Below are 21275 nucleotides of genomic sequence, written 5' to 3'. Positions count from 1 at the left end.
TTGGTCGGCTGCACCTTACTATTCCATAAACAAAGGGATACTGTGTATAGAGATACCAGATATTCTTATCTGGTATCACAAACAACACAAACATCGTAAATCATTGGTTTTATGAGGATTTGTAGCATAAGTAAGCGTACTAATGGATCATTACATCGCTTTATGCTTCTCAGATGAAGTGTGAAGATTCAATGACAGCTTCACTAGAGAGATGCCCGCAGTGAATCCTAAACAGAATATCTGATCATAGACATCATTAAGCATGTTTAACTCCATCCGGGCTTCCTTGTTTTATGTCTCTTATGTTTTTTTTTGGATTCTGAACTAGACCAGGGCAGGGGGAGGAGAAGGGCGGAGCTGGAGAGACAGAACCTTGAGAAGTATGTATTCAGTATGAAGATGGAGGGATGGGGAATACTAACACACATCAATGCATCTTAATCCCTGCACCCACACCCACAACCAACACCACCCCCATCGCCACTGCCAAGGCTTCCACAACAAACATCACCACCACCACCTGAAAGACAATCACCACCACCAACCCCACCACACCCACCATCATCACCAACCCCACCACCACCACCACCACTCCACCCGTAGTCATCTCAGTAGGTAGAATCTCCCTAGTGACTCCATGTACTCAATTAGCTTTTTATTTTCCTCTCTAGGCGTTGAAAGTGAGTAACCTTTCGAAGCCCCGATTTGTATAGCAACAGCGCTTCGAGACGTTCTTACTGTGATATGCAAATGATTTGCTTTAACTCGACCAATAGTTCAGGCGGGGATCTGTTCACTCCTGTCAGCTCTAAGATGTATGGAGCCTAGGACTAGAGAGGATGTTCTGCTTGCTTCAGCATGCCACCGACAGTGAATAAATGTACACTTTACAATTGTTTTAATTTATTTATTCATTCATTTAAATACCCTTTGTCCACCACACAGTGGATGTTTACAATCATTTGTACCATTAGGGGTCAGAGGACATTAACGTAAATCCATCGTGATCTCCGGTATCTTCAAAAGCAGATAAACACAATATTGGATCACTGAAGCAGCACATGGTATCATCTTTATGTATACACCTTTGATCAACGACTCCTGAAAGAGGAGGTGGACTCTTACTGGGAGATACTGTATTCACGAGCCTACGACCGTCTACAGCTCTCTTTCCCCTCTCTCACTTTCTCTCACCCTTCTCTCAACCACACACACACACACACACACACACACACACACACACACACAAACTGTCAGCCCGTCCCAAGGAAGAGCATTTGGCACTGTAGTTAAAAATGGCCCTCACATTGCATATTGTTCCCTCATCATCGTACACACACCAAAAAAAAGCATATGTACAGTACACCGGGACACCCCGAACACGGGCGAATCCTAAATACGAACAGAAACATTCATGTTGTGACAGAAAAGTTCAAACACATTCCAATCCTTTTTACAACGTGACATAAGGCAAGCCATCTTCTGTGAGCTGTGACACGAGGTTAGACATCCAAAGCAGTGGAAACTTTCACCACAGATCAACACTTGATCTACACATGGTGGGGGGGGGCGGACCAAGCTGTTCTTCAGGTTCAGAACAGCTTGGTCTTCAGGTTCAGGACTGCCCCAAGCTCCTATAACCCTGAAACCGGACCCAGGGGAACCACTCCTGGTCTATTCTCTGCCCCCCCTGCCCTCTCCCTCCGTATGGCTTGGCAGAGGAGCCAGGGCACAGGCTGTCCTATTAAGACACAGTGGGCACCCCATTTATATCACTTTTCGTGTTTCTATCATGTTTGCTCTTTGCTGCTGTAATGCTGAACGTGACGTACATCCATCCCCTGGGGATCCACAGTTGTAGTGTGAGCGTCGTTCCCTGACCCTTCTTCCACTACACGTTTCAATACGCATTCAGAGGAGCAGAGGCTCCAGCTTATTCATCCTCCTCCTTCTGGTTGGTCTGTGTATCACAAATGTTGCCCACCAGAATATCCAGAGAGCTATTCTGCACTGGAACCGTTTTATTAAATGGGACTTTGTTTTGAAAACCGTTACGCTATTAATGCAACCGTAAAATATCGTACAGCGAAATGTAAAAAAAAAATACTTCAAAAATATATTGAAATCAGCGACGTGTTGATTTGAGATGGGCAACATTGTTACACAGCGAGCTAGAGCTAGAATCTCCCAAAGAGAGACACTTTGCTACGTCATGAGAGTCTCTTAGACCATATACACCTTTGATCAACTTGGTTGAACATGTAATGCATGCTGTCAATGTAATCTTCTATGTAGCGTATCTCTGCGCTAGGAAATAGTAACCAGAGGCATTGAGTTAATAGATCCTGGTCCAAAGAGCTCGGCAGGGGACAGAGTGCACGTTAAGGTAAAGATTCACCAGGTCATTACAGTGAGGTGATGTTCATGAGCTGAACAGCGAACACGTAGCAGAACTCTGCTGGATAAGATTGACCTTTGACTTTGACCTTTGACAAAGTGTTGTGTTTAGCTTTTGCAGTTCAATTTCCAAAGTTTCCCACCGTCATTAAAGATGTGTACTTCAAGCTATGGCACTTGAAAGAGCATCTGAACATTTAAACAGGCTGGGTTAATATTTTCAAGTACTCATAATATCCTCATAATGAGTCTTTATAGCGCCTTTTTTAAATTGTGCTGCACACAACTGCTTGTGTCCCGGTCTAAATCCTCATCACATGAGATCAGCGAATGTACGTTTCAAGAGGTATCTTGAAATAAAAATACTTAGACTTAGTCTTTACTTTGTGTCATCATCGGTCCATTCCGATCCATTAAGGCTCAACCAATCACGGAGCTCTACAGCCAGCCATGCTGACTTCCTCATGCACGATCAGAAATAAAAACCACACACAACCCCCCCCTCCCCCCCCACCTGTGGGGACCGGAGTTGGCGGTTCACCTGGGGTGGGGAGACACGACAACCACAGTCCCCATAAGAGAGGGAGGGGTCAAAGGGTCAAACAGAGGTTCCCTTAAGAACAGGGCCTCCTTCTGTTTCCTTTGGTTCAACACAAGTCTTTGGTCTTCATGGAGAACTCTCCGGAATCCGCAGAACCGAAAGGCACTGGACATCAAACTGGGAACGGGCATGCATCTCCCTAGAAACCAGTAGAAACAGAACACTGGGAGGCCGGCCCCTCAGGATGGCCGAGGGGCCGGCGAATGTCATGGGGGTGGGGCCGCACGCCAGCCGGGGGCGGAGAGGACCGTGGGGGGGGGGGGGGCCTCACTTGTCCTTCTTGTACTTGAGCATATCCAGGGGCTCCTTACTGGGAACGCACCAGTCGTCGGCCTCCTGCCGCACCTTGTAGTTCCTCAGGGCTGTCTTGTTGTAGACCGGGAGCCTCTCCACCGAGTCCGTGGACAGCGCCTGCGGCGGACGAGCAGGTGGTGAGAGAAGACTCAAGACTCCCTTGTTCTCACAGAGTTCACCTAGACTCTGCATAGCTCCCCCCCCCCCACACACACACACCCCTCTTACGCACTCATTGTATGTTGCATGTCCCGTCACTTAAATAGTACTTAGCATTTTATAGCATTTTATCCTAGATATCTTTGCTTTACAGGGAATGGGTTAACCTAGCGATTGTTAGTGCTTCGCACTTGGTTCTATGAAAATCCTTACTGTACCGACAGGGATAAATTGTTTCTCTTCTTCTGACAAATGAACTTATTGCAAGTCGCTTTGGATAAAAAGCTTCTCCTCAGTATAAATGTAAATGAGTGTGGTGAAGTGGGCACGGGGCATCTGGCCCATCTCAATGTATTCATCCTCAGAGCCGCAGTGACTGACGACGGATAAAAACTAAAAGCCAGCCCCCCCCTGTTCCGGCCTCATGCTGGACCCCAGCGCCCGGCCCACCTTCAGGTAGATGACGGCGTCCGTGCCATGGCCCTCCATGGAGTACAGCTGCAGGTCTCCCTGGAAGTACTTGGCGTAGAGGCGGGAAATGGGGAGGCCGTAGCCAAAGCCAGCCTGCACAGGGAGAGAGCGTCAAGGTTCTGCCGGGTTCTGCTGCTCTATTGGCTTGAGCTCATTCCGCTCGGTTTGTTCATCATGGAGACACAAAGTGTGTGTGTTCTGAGCACAGGTGGGATGAAGGAGAGAACGGCCTGACAGATGGCTCTGCTCAGCTCTGCAGAAGTGCAGTCTGAAGCTCATCTAGGGACCATTTGTTTTGGGAGCTTTTCTTTCTTTCTCATCACTTTTGTTCAAATTTAACTTTTGCTCAAATTTGTCAGCTTGTGTTGATTGATGGCGGGAACAGCTTTTAATCTTTACACCTTCAAATGCCTTTTCTTTAACAAAGGTGATGGGAGCCGTCGTTAAAAAAGTGTTTTCCCCTAAAGTCTCCTCAAACTGCACTTCAAAACAACCCGACAGCTTTTGATTGTTTGTTTGTTTGTCTGCGCGCCGACACGTGCCCGGTCACACAGAACACTGTGTACTAGCACGGAAAGTTACGTGATCGGGAGGGATAAACGAGCCGCCATCAGACCGGCGGTCTGCGGTCGGCGTGAACGTGTGCTCAGAGCCGGCGCCGGACGTTTCGGCGCCCTAGGCGACTCGGGGGGGGGGGGTGCGCTCTGCTCACCAGCGGCGTGCGGGCGTGGTCGTCCAGCTGGGGGGAGGGCGCCGTGGAGTACATGTAGCTGAACAGCTTGTCGATCTTACGGAACGGGACTCCACCCCCCTGGTCACAGACCTGGTGGGAGGGAGAGGGGGAGGGAGGGAGGGAGGGAGGGAGATGGAGAGGGGGAGGGAGAGAGGAAGAGAGGGGGAGAGGGAGAGAGAGGGGGGGAGGGAGAGGGAGAGGGGGAGAGGGAGGGAGAGAGAGGGGGGGAGGGAGAGGGAGAGAGGGGGGAGGGAGAGGGGGAGGGGGAGAGGGAGAGGGGGAGGGAGAGGGGGAGAGGGAGAGGGGGAGAGAGAGAGAGAGAGCGAGAGAGAGAGGGGGAGGGAGCGAGAGGGAGAGAGAAAGTGTCAAAACAAGCGAGACATTGTGGAACAGTGACGTGTTTTTATGGGCTTGTTATGTACGTGCAACACGTGAACCCCTCCCTGTCCCGTTCGCCGCTGAGCACCGAGACACAGGCTCCCGGTGCTCAGGTTACAGAAACACAGCCGCACACACGGCGCCCACGCAGTACGACTTATCAGTCCGGGAACCCAGCAGCCCAGCCTTCATAGTACCAACACATCGGCCATTCATAATGATATACTGTAATACGAGGGGACAAGTACGCTGACAGGGTAGAGGAACAATGTTTATGTAAATGATGTTATGCATGTGAATGTAGGCAGATGTACGTATAGTTTATAGTTAAAGTTTAGTTCTTAATTCCCTTTTCTTCTTTAGCTGAGCTTTGTGCTGAACTTTTTGTCTGCTCAACATCTCCTTATTCTTAATCATTTATTGCGTCGGATGTTGACCATCTACCCAAATTACATTTCTTGATGGCACTGTCTCAAAACAAGGACCGATATTTTTTGTCTGTGTGTCTCTTTTTATTTCTGTTGGTACCAAGAATTGACACGTGCCTGCTCACAGCTTTCCAAGGAACAGCACACCAAAGAACAGAGCCATCCTGATTTGGCTCATGAGTCATCCAGGCCGAGAGTATCAGTTTATCTGTCATTTACAGGCCCGCCAAACATGAACCGAGAAAACATGTTCGCCCTTTGTGTCAATATAGACGTCGTCAATAAAAAGGATATCCCTATATATAGATCCGGCCAACGTTTTTGGGAAGCGACGGGAAGCGGTTATATTTGAGTAAGGCTTTAATTCAACAACGCTGGTTTCAAAGGTCTCTCTCTCTCTCTCTCGTTACGTGCTGCTTGGCTGAAATCGATGACCAAACATTTTATTCATTAAATGAAATAACTTTTTAAATGTGGTTCAGAGAGGATCTGGAGAGGTGGATTTGGATAATGTGTAACACATGACTTTCCAATATATGCGAATGGAAAATAAATGCCATATCCAGCACTGGTACTCCTCCCAGCCATGCAGAGACATCTTGTGACCTACCTTAATGGACATGTCCTCTCCCCCAAGAGACACCATTACATTGATGGGCGGCAGGGAACTCTTTCCCTCGTGGTGCTCTATCGTGGCTCTCATGGCATTCTGCAGAGCATGGCGCAGACAGGGACACAACATCAGAGACCATCATAACCCACATAGGAGTCATATTTTAAGGTTCATCTTGTATTTAGCATACAAAAAGTCAAGGCAAATCAAGTAGCTGACTTGGGCAGATGGTGATTATGGAATGTAAGAAGCACTTTGATTGGCTTAGGATACAGCCAATGAGGCACAGCGAATCAGCAACGTTAGGAGAGAAGAGCTAGGTTCGATATCACATTTTGGCCAAGTTATGACTGAGGCAATTATTCTATGATGCCAGTGATATCAATTATGCTATGAGGCTAACGATATAAATTATGCTATGAGGTTAATGATATGGAGGAGTCTGGGCTGTACCTTGAAGAGCTCAAACAGCATGTGATAGAGATGAGAAGGCACATACTCCATATGGACCGACTGGTTCTTCTTATTACCTGAAGGGACAGAACAGAGAAGATGTACTTTAGGGAGGAGGGAGGAAATCTCTGTTTGGGCGAGAGTTGATTCTCTGTGTCAACATCGTCGGTGTGACTTCAGCCTCACTGGTACTCTGACAGCGATCCCGGACACACCCCACCACACTGGTAGTCTGAGAGGGATCCCGGGTATAGACACATACCAACACACTGTTTCCCTTTGTTCTGCTCTGTTTTATCACTGAACCTCCCCCCCACGAGGCCTTTGGACCTTCACTAGTTTGCCATGAGGATAATTTTTTGTTTCTTTATCTGTCTGTCGTGTAAGGAAGGGTAAGATAATGAGGGTAAAATATTGAGGATACAAAGAAGTTAGTGGTGTAGTATAGTCTCTTACTATTGACTTCTTGCAGGAACAGGTCCGGAGAGATGAGGTAGTACCGCTCACACAGCATCTTGGCACTCTGGTAGGCATCTGGGTACAGGAACAGATGGGTCTGAACATCACATCCTCAGGAGAACTGCGTTAATCAACAACTTCCGCGCAGGGCATAAGGCCTTTTCCCATCACCTCATCCCATTCTGGGAATTCTGGGAATCCTTGTATTGCAAGGAATTCTAGGAACACTCGACTTGAGAACATAGCTGTTCATTATCTTATGCCTGAACTGGTACAGAGTGTTCGTAGTTACACAGCAGAGAAGGCCTTCAGATCTGACCTACCTTCTGAGAACCACCCACCACTGAAATCGTCTTTGGGGGTAAGCAGGTACCAAAGTTCTGACCCCTAAACCCGGGACAGCTCGCTCACCTTGGACGACCTCAGCCACCGTGCAGTGAGGGTCAATGCAGCCGATGGTGTTGGGATGAACGGGGTTGGTGGCTCCGTCGAAGACGAGACCTACACAGGAAGGAGGGACGGAGGCGGACATGAGAAGGAAAACATCGTAAACATCATGCTGCTCTGTCATGTACAAAAGCTGCGCTGCACGCTAACTCTCCTTTGCTAGCGCACTGCGTGCTACTCCATGTGCTACCAGGCTAATCACTGTGCTACCATGCTACTCCCTGTGCTAGCGCGCTGCTGTCTACTCACTGTGCTAGCATGCTACCCACTGTGTTTGCATGCTACTCACTGTGCTAGTGCAGTACGCTACTCACTGTGCTAGCATGCTACTCCCTGTGCTAGCATGCTACTCACTGTGCTACCATGCTACTCCCTGTGCTAGCATGCTACTCACTGTGCTACCATGCTACTCCCTGTGCTAGCATGCTACCCAATGTGCTAGCACGCTACTCCCTGTGCTAGTGCAGTACGCTACTCACTGTGCTAGCACGCTACTCACTGTGCTAGCATGCTACTCCCTGTGCTAGCATGCTACTCACTGTGCTACCATGCTACTCCCTCTGCTAGCATGCTACTCACTGTGCTAGCATGCTACTCCCTGTGCTAGCATGCTACTCCCTGTGCTGGCATGCTATTCCCTGTGCTGGCATGCTACTCCCTGTGCTAGCATGATACTCCCTGTGCTAGCATGCTACTCCCAGTGCTACCATGCTACTCCCTGTGCTAGCATGCTACTCCCTGTGCTGGCATGCTACTCACTGTGCTACCATGCTACTCCCTGTGCTAGCATGCTACTCCCTGAGCTAGCATGCTACTCCCTGTGCTAGCATGCTACTCCCTGCGCTAGCATGCTACTCACTGTGCTGGTTGATCAGCATGCGGATGGAGATGCGGCTCATGTAGAAGCGGTCCAGGAAGTACTGGATGTTCTGGTTGGTGACCGGGTCCTGGGAGAAGGTCTCCTTGTATTCGAGGACCCCCTGGGCCATGGTGGGGACCACGTCGTTGTGCCTGTTCCGGATCATCACCAGGGCGTCCGCGAAGCTGCCCGAGCAAAATGTCATCCGACATTAATGATAGTAAAGGTAGTAATTGAAACAGGTTTCAAATGGTTCTGCCTGTTTTGAGTTGAGATAGAAACCATTATTGCGTTGATATTATTTGTTAACATTCATTTCAGATGAAGATCATGTTCAATGTCTTGATCCTTCGGGTGAACTTCAATAAGACTTTACATTAATTGTATTGCCTTATAGACGCTGTCATCGTAATGGATGGAATATGATTGATGTGAATTGATGACCAGACACTTACTTTCCCAACGTTCTGTGGTCATCAGGATTTGTGTCTAGGAACTCCAGAATATCCATCAAACTCTGGATGTACCTGGAACCAAATCACACCAACAGGCTCGGTTACACTCAGGTCACAAAAGTGTTATCCACGGAAACAGCTGTCACCAACAACGGTCGCATGCTAATTCACGAAAAGGGGTGTGTCTCAAGAGAAAGTAGTCGAAGGAGAGGAAAAAGAGGAGGAGTCAGGTAATAAACACACCGGTCACGTGACTGGGATGGAAACTGGGGCATAGTTCACAACAACGCGACGGCCCCGCCCCCGTCTGCTGGGGTCTGGCTGGAGCGTCTCGAAGGCACTCATAACAACTTCCAACTCGGTCGAAGGTCAGGATTAGAAGTGTGGGCCGTGCCTCACAGTTTTGACGTCAACAACTTGAGGCAGTCGGAAGTGTGTCCTGATCCCCCCCCTCTATATATATATATATATATATATTTATCAATATTTGAGCAAGGCTCTAATTCAACAACGGTCAACAACACTGGTTTCAAAGGTCAATTCTTCCTCTCTCTCTTCAGTCTATCTACCTCTCTCTCTCTCTCGCTGTTTCTCTTCAGTCTATCTACCTCTCTCTCTCTTCAGTCTATCTACCACTCTCTCTCTCTCTCTGTCTCTCTACAGTCTATCTACCTCTCTCTCTCTCGCTGTCTCTCTTCATTCTATCTAACTCTCTCTCTCTCTCTCGCTGTCTCTCTTCAGTCTATCTACCACTCTCTCTCTCTGTCTCTGTCTCTCTCTCTCTCTCTCTACCTCTCTCTCTCTACCTCCCTCCCTCCCTCTAAGCCAGGCCAGGCCAGACCAGACCAGACCAGACCAGACACACGTTCTTGTCGGGCTTGACTGAACTCAATCGATTTCTGCCCCTGTGACTGCAGACAGACAGCATGCGTTTGCTTGTCTCCCTGCACTGCATATTTGTCAGGCAGATTCCACATTAAGTCCCCGTAAGGTGTCTACTAGAGCCCTGAACGTACCATCCCTGCACGGTCTGCACGGACGGAGTGGTGAGCAGTTTGTCCGGCAGAAGGTTGATCTCCTTCATGATGTTGGAGAGTCTGACTGGAAGCTCCTGTCGCAAGAATACGAACGACGTCTTCTCACAGGCGTTGATGGAACCTGAAACCCCCAATACATTCATTATTACATAATAAGCATTATTATTACGCATAATCAGGCATTATTCTCGTTTTCTGTGTACGTCCGCAATAAATTACGATGCAGTAATGTACAACTAGTTAAGGCAGTTAACAGGACGGGGTGCGGGTTACAGAAATTGGTACGGGTTCACCGCAGGACGCCTGCTCCCGCATCTGACGCAACACCAAGACGAGGTGACATGGATGGATATAGATGTTTTAAACATTAAAACATATAACTATAACTCTTCCAGCAGTACAACGCCGAGAGGGTGCATTCTCCGCTTCACGAGATGGAAACATGTGTTGTATGTCGATGTGTTTCTCAGAATGCATCCATCTCAGTGTCCACCGAGGACAACCGTTACCTTACATGTTGTTTCATGGTTGACATCAAACATCAAGCAGACTGCAGGTTTACTCACCAAAATCCAGAAACTGTTTCATGGAAAGTGGAGAAGGCGAGAATTTAGAGAAGTGGTCGATGTGTTTCGGCACGCTGGCCAACGCAGCGTTTTGCATGATGAACCTCACGAACTTCATTGTCTCTATTTGTTGTCGAGATATTTCATTAGCTGGGAGGACTATGTAACGAACCGATCGAACCTCACGCTATTTATGCAACCCGTGTCTTATGTTGACAATTTTTACCCGGACTGGGAAGCACCATGTGTATACGTTCGAATGAGTAGCCAATAGAATGGCTCGGGAGCTGTAGGGGCGTGCTGTTGGAGAGCTGGGACTGAAGGGATCAACAATATAGGTCTATTCAAAGTCTCAGGGGTGAACAAGAATGCACTTCATGGACACACACACACACACACACACACACACACACGCACACACACACACACACACACACACACACACACACACACACACACTTCGTCCATGCTGATTATAGTACAGAGGGTACAAAGTTTACAGAGCTTATTGCCAAATCTTGTTGCATAATGTAAATGCACTTTAAATAAGTTATGTGAGGTGGTTATTGATGCTCTGGTTGGAAAAGTTACATCAAAGCAACAACCACAACAACCACAACAACTACCACCACAACAATAACAACAACAACGACGACAACAACAACCACAACAATCACAACCACCACATCAACAACCACCACAACAACCACCACAACAACCAAAACAATCACAACAACAACCACCACAACAACAACAACAACCACCACAACCATAACCACCACAACAACAACCACAAAATCAACAACAACTACGACAACCACCACAACAACAACCACAACCACAACAACAACCACCACCACCACCACAACAACAACCACAACAACAACCACCACAACAACAACAACCAAAAAGAACACCACAACAACAACAACCACCCCAAAAACCACAACCACCATAACAACAACCACCATCACAACAACAACCACCATCACAACAACCACAACCACCACCAAAACAACAACAACAACAACAACAGCAACAACAACCACAACAGAGCCACCAAAGGGAAGTGTGTATCTTGTGATTGACAGGTCCTTCAGAAGTCCCACCCTACTGGATCAGGAAATGCATCTCCAGCTCTAGAACCCAGCTTGGCTTCCTACCTCTGAGCAGTCCATGGGCAGGTCCACTCAGGTGGTTGCGGGTTTGATTCCTGTTCACGTGCCATTGCAACAAGCAAGGTTCCCATTCTGGCTCCTTAATTACGGATCTAAATTTCCTGTTTGTGGACTTTGATTAATAACTTTAATATACAATTATAAAATTGAAAGGGAATTTGCAAACAGCCTCCTTAGGCCTGGATATGTTCCTCTCTCTAAGTGGTGATTTGTAGAATTCTGCATTTCCAGTCTAGCCACGAAGCTACTGATACTGAGGCTAGTCAACAGACTTCTCTGTTGTGTCGATTCCTTTAACTGTCTTGCAGCCTTCACCCATATTGTACTGCAAATTAACAGTGTCTCTCCCACCATGGCTGATTTCAGCCATGACCAATCCTTAAATCACCACGATGGTACCCCCCACCCCTGTTTCCGGCAGTTGTCACTGCACACCATTTGAAAGTTTCCCTCCATGAAACATGCACCCTTATTGTCTCATGGAAGGTGTCCTCTGTAAATCGCTGCCTCTTCCCATGATCATTCTCTCAAATGCAATCAAACACAACTCGCCGTCCGAAGTGGCGTCAAAACAAGTAATTCTTCATCAATCACTAATGAGTAAACCCGCATCGGGAGGGTGTAGCGGCCCCACGATGTCTTCCTCTCCTGCTAATGTCCGTAAACGGGTTAACGTGGTCGGGGCTGCGCTGAATCGCTGAGTGGAGGCAGTGCTCTCTCAGCTGGGATGGATCACAGCCACAGCTGCTCCGCGGCCTAATAGGGCGTGATGATACCGCGGCCTGCTGGTCCTTTCATCATCGTTAAAGTGGACGGAGGAGAGCGGCACGCCGTTACGCAATCCATCCGGGAGCGGACACAGCGGAGGGGACGCTCATCAATCAGGGGGCTTTAATGAGTGGGGGGATCAGTAAACAACGGGAGGGAAATTATGTTTTTTCTGATGCAGCGGGCAGGAAATTGTGGACTGAAAAAGGCCGGCAATGCATGGCTCCCTGCGACTGTAGGGCGAGGGTCAGGGCGGATTAAGAGGCTAGACTTCCTTCATTACCGTGGGAATTCTGTCCATTCAGTAGACGTTCTTCGATCTCCTGCCAGATGCTCTGCTGTAGAACCAGTAGATCCACGGGTGGTGGGGGTCGAAGATCTGAGCTCTGGAAGTCCGGATATCTATCAACCTGAGAGCTGAGCCGCTGACCTATCTGATCTGTTCAGATGTGGTGGGGGGGTCTGGGCTGGTGAAAGGTGAAGGGATGTGTGTGTGTGTGTGTGTGTGTGTGTGTGTGTGTGTGTGTGTGTGTGTGTGTGTGTGTGAGGGGAGGGCTCTATGGGTCTGGGGTGGTATCGGAGGGTGAAAGGGTGTTTGGGGAAGGCGGGGGGTCTGTGGGTGAAAGGTGAAGGGATGTGTGTGTGTGTGTGTGTGTGTGTGTGTGTGTGTGTGTGTGTGTGTGTGTTTGTGAGGGTTTTTTGTGGGTCTGGGGTAGGTAAGGTGAAGGGGGCTTTTGGTGATGTAAGGTGAGGGGTCACTCAGTACTTTTCCATTTCTCAACCAGCTAAATATCTCATTGCACGTGGGCAGGACCTATTCCTGAAAGTCACCAGAGCTGCAGTGAGTCTGAAGCTGATGATGTGTCTCACATTACAGGAGGAAACACCACTAAATTAAGATAGTGTTCTTGACAGTAAGAACATGGTAATAACATACTGTTCTTCTTTATTAACTGCGTACATTTATTCATCTAGACCTTTCCATGGTTGCGTTCCTTAGTGCTTCAACACATGGCCCAACAGAAATGGTTAGATTGGTTATCTATCGCTAGCAGTCATTATGTCTTCTCCAAGATATCATCCTTTGTTCAAAATAAAAATGGAGAATAATAATCCAACAATTTGTATCCACAGGTAAACTGTGAACACCCAACGAGCATACGGAGACACCAATCCTGTAAAACTAAACTAAACTAATCTTTTGCAGCTGAATATATTTCTGTATCTCATCACTGAAAGCAGGCTAATCCTGTCAGTCACAGACCTCTTCTGACGGATCAATCCACTTATCTCAATGCAACGTTTAGAAGCCATCTAGGCCAACTGTTATCCGTGTGTTGATGTGTGGTTACAAGACCGAAACGGAATACATTTCCATTCACGTCACTTCTTATGTGCCAGAAATACATAGAGGCGCGGGTGAGGAATGCGTGTGTGTGCATGTGTGTGTGTGTGTGTGTGTGCGTGTGTGTGCGTGTGTGTGTGTTTTTGTGGTGCACGCTGCTCCAGCCGAGGAACGTGCATGTTCACGTTAGGACGACTGGGGGTGACGCTCCTATTCCCGCGACAACAACATCCCCCCCTCCCCCCCACCCCCACCAGCATCAGCAGCATCAGCAGCATCCTGCCTCTAGCTCGCAGACCGTGAGATCTCCACACGGCGCTAAGAGGGAGGCGGGCTCGCGGAAGAGGAGCACCGAAGGACCACAGTATTCCCGGGCTTTGGCCGCAGCGTTAAGGCGAGCGCTTTTTTTTGGCGCGTGGTACTCCACCCTCGCGAAGCGACGGCACCTATGGCTCGAGCCAAGAGCGCGTGTGAGTACCTGTCCTGTAATGTGATGTGGTCATGAGCTCGGCATGCATCCTGCACGAGGTACGATGTCTGTGTGTGTGTGTGTGTGTGTGTGTGTGTGTGTGTGTGTGTGTGTGTGTGTGTGTGTGTGTGTGTGTGTGTGTGTGTGTGTGTGTGTGTGTCGAGGCACCAGGGCTCAATGCGGTCGGAGGGCTATAGCGCATCCAACCACATTTCACAGGTGTTAGCATTTCATTGATATTTTATAAATAGAAAAGTAATTTTGCAGATGTATCGCGGTAAATGTGGATTTCATCTTTCATTTGGCTGAACGCAGATCAGCCTCCTTTAAGGAGCCGCGCTACGTGTTGTCAACAGGAGCATCCCGTCGAGTTTACAGACAGATTTGACTTCAGCTCACAGCGATTGCAGGCATGATTGTTACATAAGGCTGTTACATCGATGGTACAACGAACACATAGCTCCTCCTTATCGTTGTAGGCTACATGCATTGTGAAGACAGCGACAATGCACGGTTCGTCTCCGCTGTACTTGTGGTTCCTGTGTGTGTTGGGCCGGCTACCTATAGGCGAAAAGACAGCACTGCTCAGGAGATTTATGGCATAGAAGCCGGGCCTACACGGACGGATCATGTGGGCTGGATGTATCCTGCATGCCCAGACGATGAGCACCCTCTCCTCCCGTGTTGGTGATGCGTGTTCTCCACCGTGGTAACACGTCCTGCGATTTCCAGCAGAGGCGGCACTACATGATCGTGGCGTGTGGGGGGGGGGACCCCATTTTTTTGTAGGGACCCCATTTTAAATAATAGTCTTCCGTCAGAACAACAGCATATATCAAATATTCAAACAAAGGCTCTCCGTGAGGTTTCAGTGCTGTGATGAGATATGATATTCGTTATACAATAGTTCTAGTACGACTAGCGGACTGGGGGAGGCTCTACACCTCAGCCTAACTTGGGAGTAGTATTTTGCCAAATCCACACTTAAGGATGTGTTGGCTCATCGTAGGAAGTGCTACATAGCACATGAAATACGTTTTCATAAGCACTAGAGAGTTATAAAGCATATTTTGGGAAACAGTACCAGCTGTGGTAACAGTTGTGATGCTGGTTCTGTCTCTGAGTGGCTGCGACAGAAGAGTTAATAGTAGAGTATACTCATTCTAAAGTTACAAAGTGTTATCGTGTACAAACACAGCAGATGCATGGAACTGCCGCAAAACAGATACAACTGGACGCTCATCATCTTGACATCGTTCTCATGAAGGCCTCTCGTGACAGCTGGTCAGGAATCCCAGCACTTTTTAATGTGCAGTTTAACAGTAAGGAATACTCCCCATTTTAACAGCATATTCATCAGGGCAATAGTACAAATGACTACTACTACTACTCCTGCTATGACTATAGGCCAGCTACTACCCTTACTACTACTGAGACTACAGTACTTTATTAAGTACTTATTAAGTTATAATAATAATATCAACTATTATTATTATTATTAAGAATAAATAAATAACTAATAAGCATTTATTACAGTAAAATAAACAGCAAAGATATTATTTGCGATGGCAATGACAGGAAGTCATCTAAAAATCTCGTCATGAGCCAACCAAAGCTGTACCTCTCAATGTCAACATTCAGGAGGTGTGCAGCTCAGACCACGAGAACCTCCCTCTGGAGGAGAGTCGGCTACCTTTCCATCCTGCGTCAATTCAATTCAATTGTATTTGTATATCCCTTTCCACACTTCACCATTACATTCTCAAAGGGCTTAACAGGCCAAATATTTATGACCCCCCCCCCCCCCCCCCCCCCGTCCCTGGCCCCCTAGAGGGCAAGAAAAAACATCCTTAATCAGCAAGGAAGAAATCCAGAGGAACGCAGAGTGGGGGATCCCTCCTTCCAGGGATGGTCAGGAGTGCAGTGGGTGCCATAATTGACATACATATATATATATACAAGCCAAACATTTTAAATCGGTGATGGGGTGCTGGCCGGTTAACCATAAGGAGAGTCCTGGCATCCAGTCAGAGTCAACGCAACATGCTAGAACGCCTGTCCTTCAGCACAGCTGTAGGACATGCTCCCAATCTCTTGTGTCAGATATATTTTCCTTTCCTACTTCCCACTATTTCGCCATTTAGTGGACAGCTTCCTCCAAAGCGATTAACAGGTCACCTAGATGCATGCAGGGTATGAGGCCTCTTCCTCAGTGATGAAGACAGCGGCCACTAGGGTCCAGGCACCTTCAGGCTGGGAGTCACACGCCCTCACCACTAGACTGGCCCTTCGTCATCGTTAGCATCCCCGCGCTCCTTGTGATCATCATCATTATCCTCATCATCAATTCCCTCTGGTATGTGTGTGAGGAAACTCATTTCAGTGGTTCATTACAGCGGCGGCGGCGGCGGCCTGCACCTGATAATCCACAGACCCACTGCACTTACACCCCGTCTCTCGTGGCCCTGCTTGTTTCCCTTCCACATTAACACTACCGCTTTGTTATTTTCACACTTCTTAATTGCATCCCGGCGAGTGTGCTGTCTCGTTGCTTGAAGTTCTTGGGTACGAGATGCTGTTCTTTGTTGTCCTTGTTGTTTTTTCGTTCCGAGACACGAAGGACGTTTTGTGATTACGCCGTCAATGTTACCCAGGGCTAGAGAGGTTAGCTAGGGCTGATAACTGCCAGAAGACAGCGGGAGGGATGGAGTACACAGCAGAAGGTGACGCTGTTGTTGACGGTGTTCTTGACTGCGTTCTGTTTCAAAACCAAACAAGACTTAGCCAAGGATTAGTGACACACGCCAAGGAACAAAGTGTTGAGTCCTCCTCAAGGTCTCTGCGGCAGGGAGGTGTGAGCGCTCAGGAGAACAGACACTCGTCGCTGCCTGGATGGAGTGACCAGGGTGGCATGTTTCAAGTGTTCTAGCTGTGGGGCATGTAGGCTGGGGTGGAGGTTAGACCTAGATAGATATTAATATCCAAACCAGGTTATTGTGGGATCAAATCAGGTCATGCATTTCTTTCCCTCATATTGGCTCATTAGTAGTTTATTTGACCAGACACAGCTCTTAGAGGGAGACAATTCTTACCTCGAGGCTCAGGGTGTTTGATCTATTATTATTTAAAAAACAGGTTCCTCTCAGACTACGGCTCATCCGTTTATGTGTGGTGAGGTCGATTGTTTGGTACCTCAGATCATTGCAATGAGAACAAAACACAACTCAATTATGAAGCAACTGCAATTGATAACTCTTCTCTCTCTCTTAAGGCAGTAGACATGAATTTAACCATTTTAACACTTTGACTTCTGAGGCACCTTGACAAAGACAGGATTGTATAAAACAGATATAAACCTGAGCCCATTCTGCCAGGCCGTAAGCGGTGGTTTTCCATTGTGGTTTCCATTGTGTTTTCAAGAGACTGCAAATGAGCAAAACATGTCAGAAAATAATTCAGAAGTCCGAAACGAGTTCCTGCAAAATTAATTTCTTAGCTCAGGGCCCCCGCGGCTTATAAAAAACGATAACTAGCACATCCACTTTTTCCTTTTAGCATGGTAATGACAAAACGTCAGTGTTTCGTTGTAAATAAACAAGTCTGGAAATTCAATTGACCAGAAGACGTCCTCGGGCAGCGGGATGTGATGGAGACGAGAGGGAGACGAGGGGCGGTCTCTCGTCTCCGTGGCGGGAACGCCGTGTTCTCGGACGCCCTCCCTCCGCTCCGATCTTGGCCGGGCGGCAGGCGTCCAGCGGTGGACTAATCTCATCTCCCAGCGCCCTGCCCCTGATGCCGGGCCAGGCGTCGGTGCTTTCCACTGATCAACTTTATGGCACGGAGAGTGCAGAGTCCTTTCTGTTGTCACACACCTCAAGGAGGTGTCTATTTAGAGGTGGGGCGTCCCCTGAGACACAACAGAGCAAGGGACAGACTGTTGTCACACGTGCAGACGAGCGAGGACTCTCTCCCACTTCACTCCCCCCTCTCTCTCCCTTCACTCCCCTCTCTTGTATCATCAGATGTCGAGTTCAAATCTAAACGGGACCTCCGTCGTTCGGAGATAATCCGAATGTCCCGTTTTCTTCCGTTTTCTTCCGTGTTTCTTTTAGCATGGGTTTATGCTGCACTCTGAGTCACCTCTTCTCTCCAGCATCATCACTCTCTTCCAACCGCCCACAGCCCCATCAGATGTCTCCATTCATGCGCCCCTACATAATGCTGCCGTGGTACCTGCAGAGGACTCTATCCGTGGTACCAACGCGCTCTGCTCCACGAGGTGGGGCCAGCTGCTTGATAGCTGGTGTCAGAACCAGGCGGTGCGGGGTAGTATTTGTCTTTTCTCCTGCAATCTTGTCTTTAGCCTTCCTTACTGGCCAGAAAAGAACTGTCGTCCCCCCCCCGACTGTCAATCAAGGAAAGAACGTATGCAGCCGACTGGCTCAGCTCCTCACCTGAGGAGGCTGAGAACCGACCTGTAATACCATAACTCACCACCAGGCGTCCTCCCGATCCTAGTCTCGTAAATCGTATCTCAGGTCTGCCGGCGGCCCAGCTCAGATCTGGGTGTTTCCTTTCACGTCATATTTGTTTCGACCAACCACATCCCTGGAGGCAGGATCTGTCAGCGCTAAATTAGTGAACCCAAACTGAGCCAGCTCCAGTAGCTGGAGCTGAAAAGTGTGTCCAGGTTTCAAACCTGTGATCAGGTGGACGCCTGGTGGTGGGTTATGGTGTTACGGGTAGGGATGTAACGGTATGAAAATTTAACCTCACGGTTATTGAGACCAAAATTATCCCGGTTTTCGGTATTATCGCGATATTTTTAAATGCCCAAAATATGGGCATTTAACTTCAGACATAGTCCTCTTAGAAGGCAGGGATGGGCAACACTGGTCGAATAGTCAGAGTCACGTAGAATATCAGATAATGAATGTGGCTATCGTTATTTATTACACGGCTCTTCTCAATGCTGTTGAAGGCTCCGTTCACTTGCATGGGCCTTCACAACTTCCGGTGGTGAATAATGTTTTGATAATTCACCGTTGCTAAGCATATAATGACCGCTGTAAAGGAAAGTTGCTTTTTTTTTATCGTATCACTCCGCAAGTGGTCCGGTAACTTATCAACCCCCAGCGCCCTCGGTTGCTAAGCGACTTCAAAGTCTTTGGCGGACTATTTCTCTGCTGATCAACACTAGGAATGCTGGTAACAAATAAATTGTAAAAAGACACGCCGTGTGAAGTTATTTTTTTGACCTGTCTAGTTCACCGTAATGCAGGCTGTGTTCAGTAAAAATGAATAAATAAATAGGGATCTGTTTTCGGCGCATGTAGGCCTATCTGCCTAAGCCCACATTTAAATAATTTTGATGCTGAATGTTGATGGCGCAGTTGGTGAAATAAACAGATTGATTTAGACAGCTTGTGAAAGGGTGAAAATGTCTTGGTCCTGGGGGATGACAGCTTATGAAAGGGTGAGCATGAGATACGTTTGCAGCACAAAGCGACGCTGGATTGGCTGTCTCTCTGCTCGCCGACGACCACGCAGTCACAGGCACCACTGCACCCCAACAAGGCCAGACCAAGACACGGTCACGTAGCAGGCCTGGGTGCGTAGAGTCAGCTGCTTGTGTGTGTGTGTGTGTGTGTGTGTTGGTGCGTGTGTGTGTGTGTGTGTGTGTGTGTGTGTGTGTGTGTGTGTGTGTGTGTGTGTGTGGAGTGGTTGTGGGAGGGGTGGAAGAGGCTGTCGATGTACAGGCACAACCGTTCACAGGCTACAAGCAGAGGGGCCTGCGTATATATGTGTGTGTGTCTGTGTGTGTGTGTGTGTGTGTGTGTGTGTGTGTGCGTGTGTGTGTTGGGAAGAGAGGCAGCACAAAAGAAAACCTTGAGCGAATTTTTCATTACAAAGAGAAATGAGAGAAAAGGAGAGAGGGAGAAAGATTTAGAGGTAGAGAGAGGTAGAGAGAGATGGAGAAAGAGGTGGAGAGAGAGAGAGGCTGAGAGATTGAGAGAGAGGGAGAGAGAGGAGAAGAGAGATGGAGAGGGAGAGAGAGAGATTGAGAGGGAGAGAAAGGTAGAGAGGTAGAGAGAGAGAAATTGAGAGAGATTTTGAGAGGGAGTGTGAAAGTGTGAAAGGAGGTGTTGGTTTGAGGTCTAGCCCCCGCTCCACTGAGGGAATTCTCATGGATCTTTTTGTGTCTTGCTAAAACCAGGTTACCCACTTGCATTTGACTTGTCGCTGGACTGGATTAAATTCCCTAAAGCGCAGCCTAAAAATACCGGGTGATGGTCTGAGGCTTTTCCTCGACAGTTTTGCAGGAGAAAAGCGTCCCAGTGTGGACACGTCTGAACGGTCAGCATAGTAAGCATCGCTGCTCGTTCCACCTCACTGCTTTGTGGTGAGATGCAAACAGCTCTGGCTCATTCCCACACTCAAATGGTTCCCCGGTTTACTGACGTATGGAGACCGTGTCTGAGCTTGAGTTCCATCCCATAATACAACTGCAGGTGTCCCCTCTTTGTCATAGAAAGCCTCCAACAGACCAGCACTCCACTGTCAAGCGAGCCTCGTCTGTTTGGCCAGCGAAGGATCTCAGATCACCCATGACTGGGTTTGGTTCCGAGCTAATAAACGAGCTCATTTTTAAATGCATCCCATAGTAGAGAAATGGACCAGGAAGATATTTCCTGTCCCGAGTGCCCCAGTGTTGAGCCTCTCTTTGTGAGGGTAAGGAGCAGAGCTAAATGCTATCGCCTCGTCTCTCCTTCGCGCGTTGCCGTGAACAGCTCAGTTTCTGTGTTGCTACAAGCAGCCGCAGGAGGAAAGAAAAGATATTTATCTGCATAGATAATCGACGCGGTCACCATAGTACCCAGGCAGAGGCCACGGATTTCCATATGAATAATTTAAATAATTACTGAATTAGATCTGGCATCTGTTATTCTGGTCTGCGGGCTATTTTGCACCAGGAAAAAAAACCCGGAGAGAACGAGGCTGAGGCCAGAACACAGATGCTGTCCCTTTGAACTCTCAGCGGCTTGCGTAAGACCTCCACTGAGCAGAGGTTCACGATTATTTGGGAGGAGAAGATCCTCCGGGGCTGTTAGTCATGTGAGACGAAGAGTCTGTCGTCCATCGCTCGTTTAAGAGCTTTCCTTAT

At 48.2% G+C, this 21275-nt stretch overlaps 1 protein-coding gene across 1 annotated transcript; it reads right to left on the bottom strand.

Moving 5' to 3' along the window:
• Positions 1-962: 962 nt before the first annotated feature.
• On the bottom strand, positions 963-10518 carry pdk2a (pyruvate dehydrogenase kinase 2a). Its single transcript, XM_079757037.1, has 11 exons — positions 10351-10518; positions 9764-9905; positions 8748-8819; positions 8293-8477; positions 7398-7487; positions 6984-7061; positions 6528-6604; positions 6072-6170; positions 4635-4745; positions 3902-4015; positions 963-3409 (listed from the first exon to the last, which is right to left on the bottom strand). The coding sequence occupies exons 1-11, from the start codon at positions 10466-10468 to the stop codon at positions 3266-3268; spliced, it is 1230 nt and encodes a 409-aa protein (XP_079613163.1). The 5' UTR covers positions 10469-10518; the 3' UTR covers positions 963-3265.
• Between the last annotated feature and the right edge of the window lie 10757 nt (positions 10519-21275).

This window comes from Pollachius pollachius, assembly GCF_949987615.1.
Source record: "Pollachius pollachius genome assembly, chromosome: 19".
Classification (NCBI taxonomy): Eukaryota; Metazoa; Chordata; class Actinopteri; order Gadiformes; family Gadidae; genus Pollachius; species Pollachius pollachius.
The sequence above is the reverse complement of the archived record's forward strand: the minus strand, read 5'-3'. Positions and strand labels throughout refer to the sequence as shown.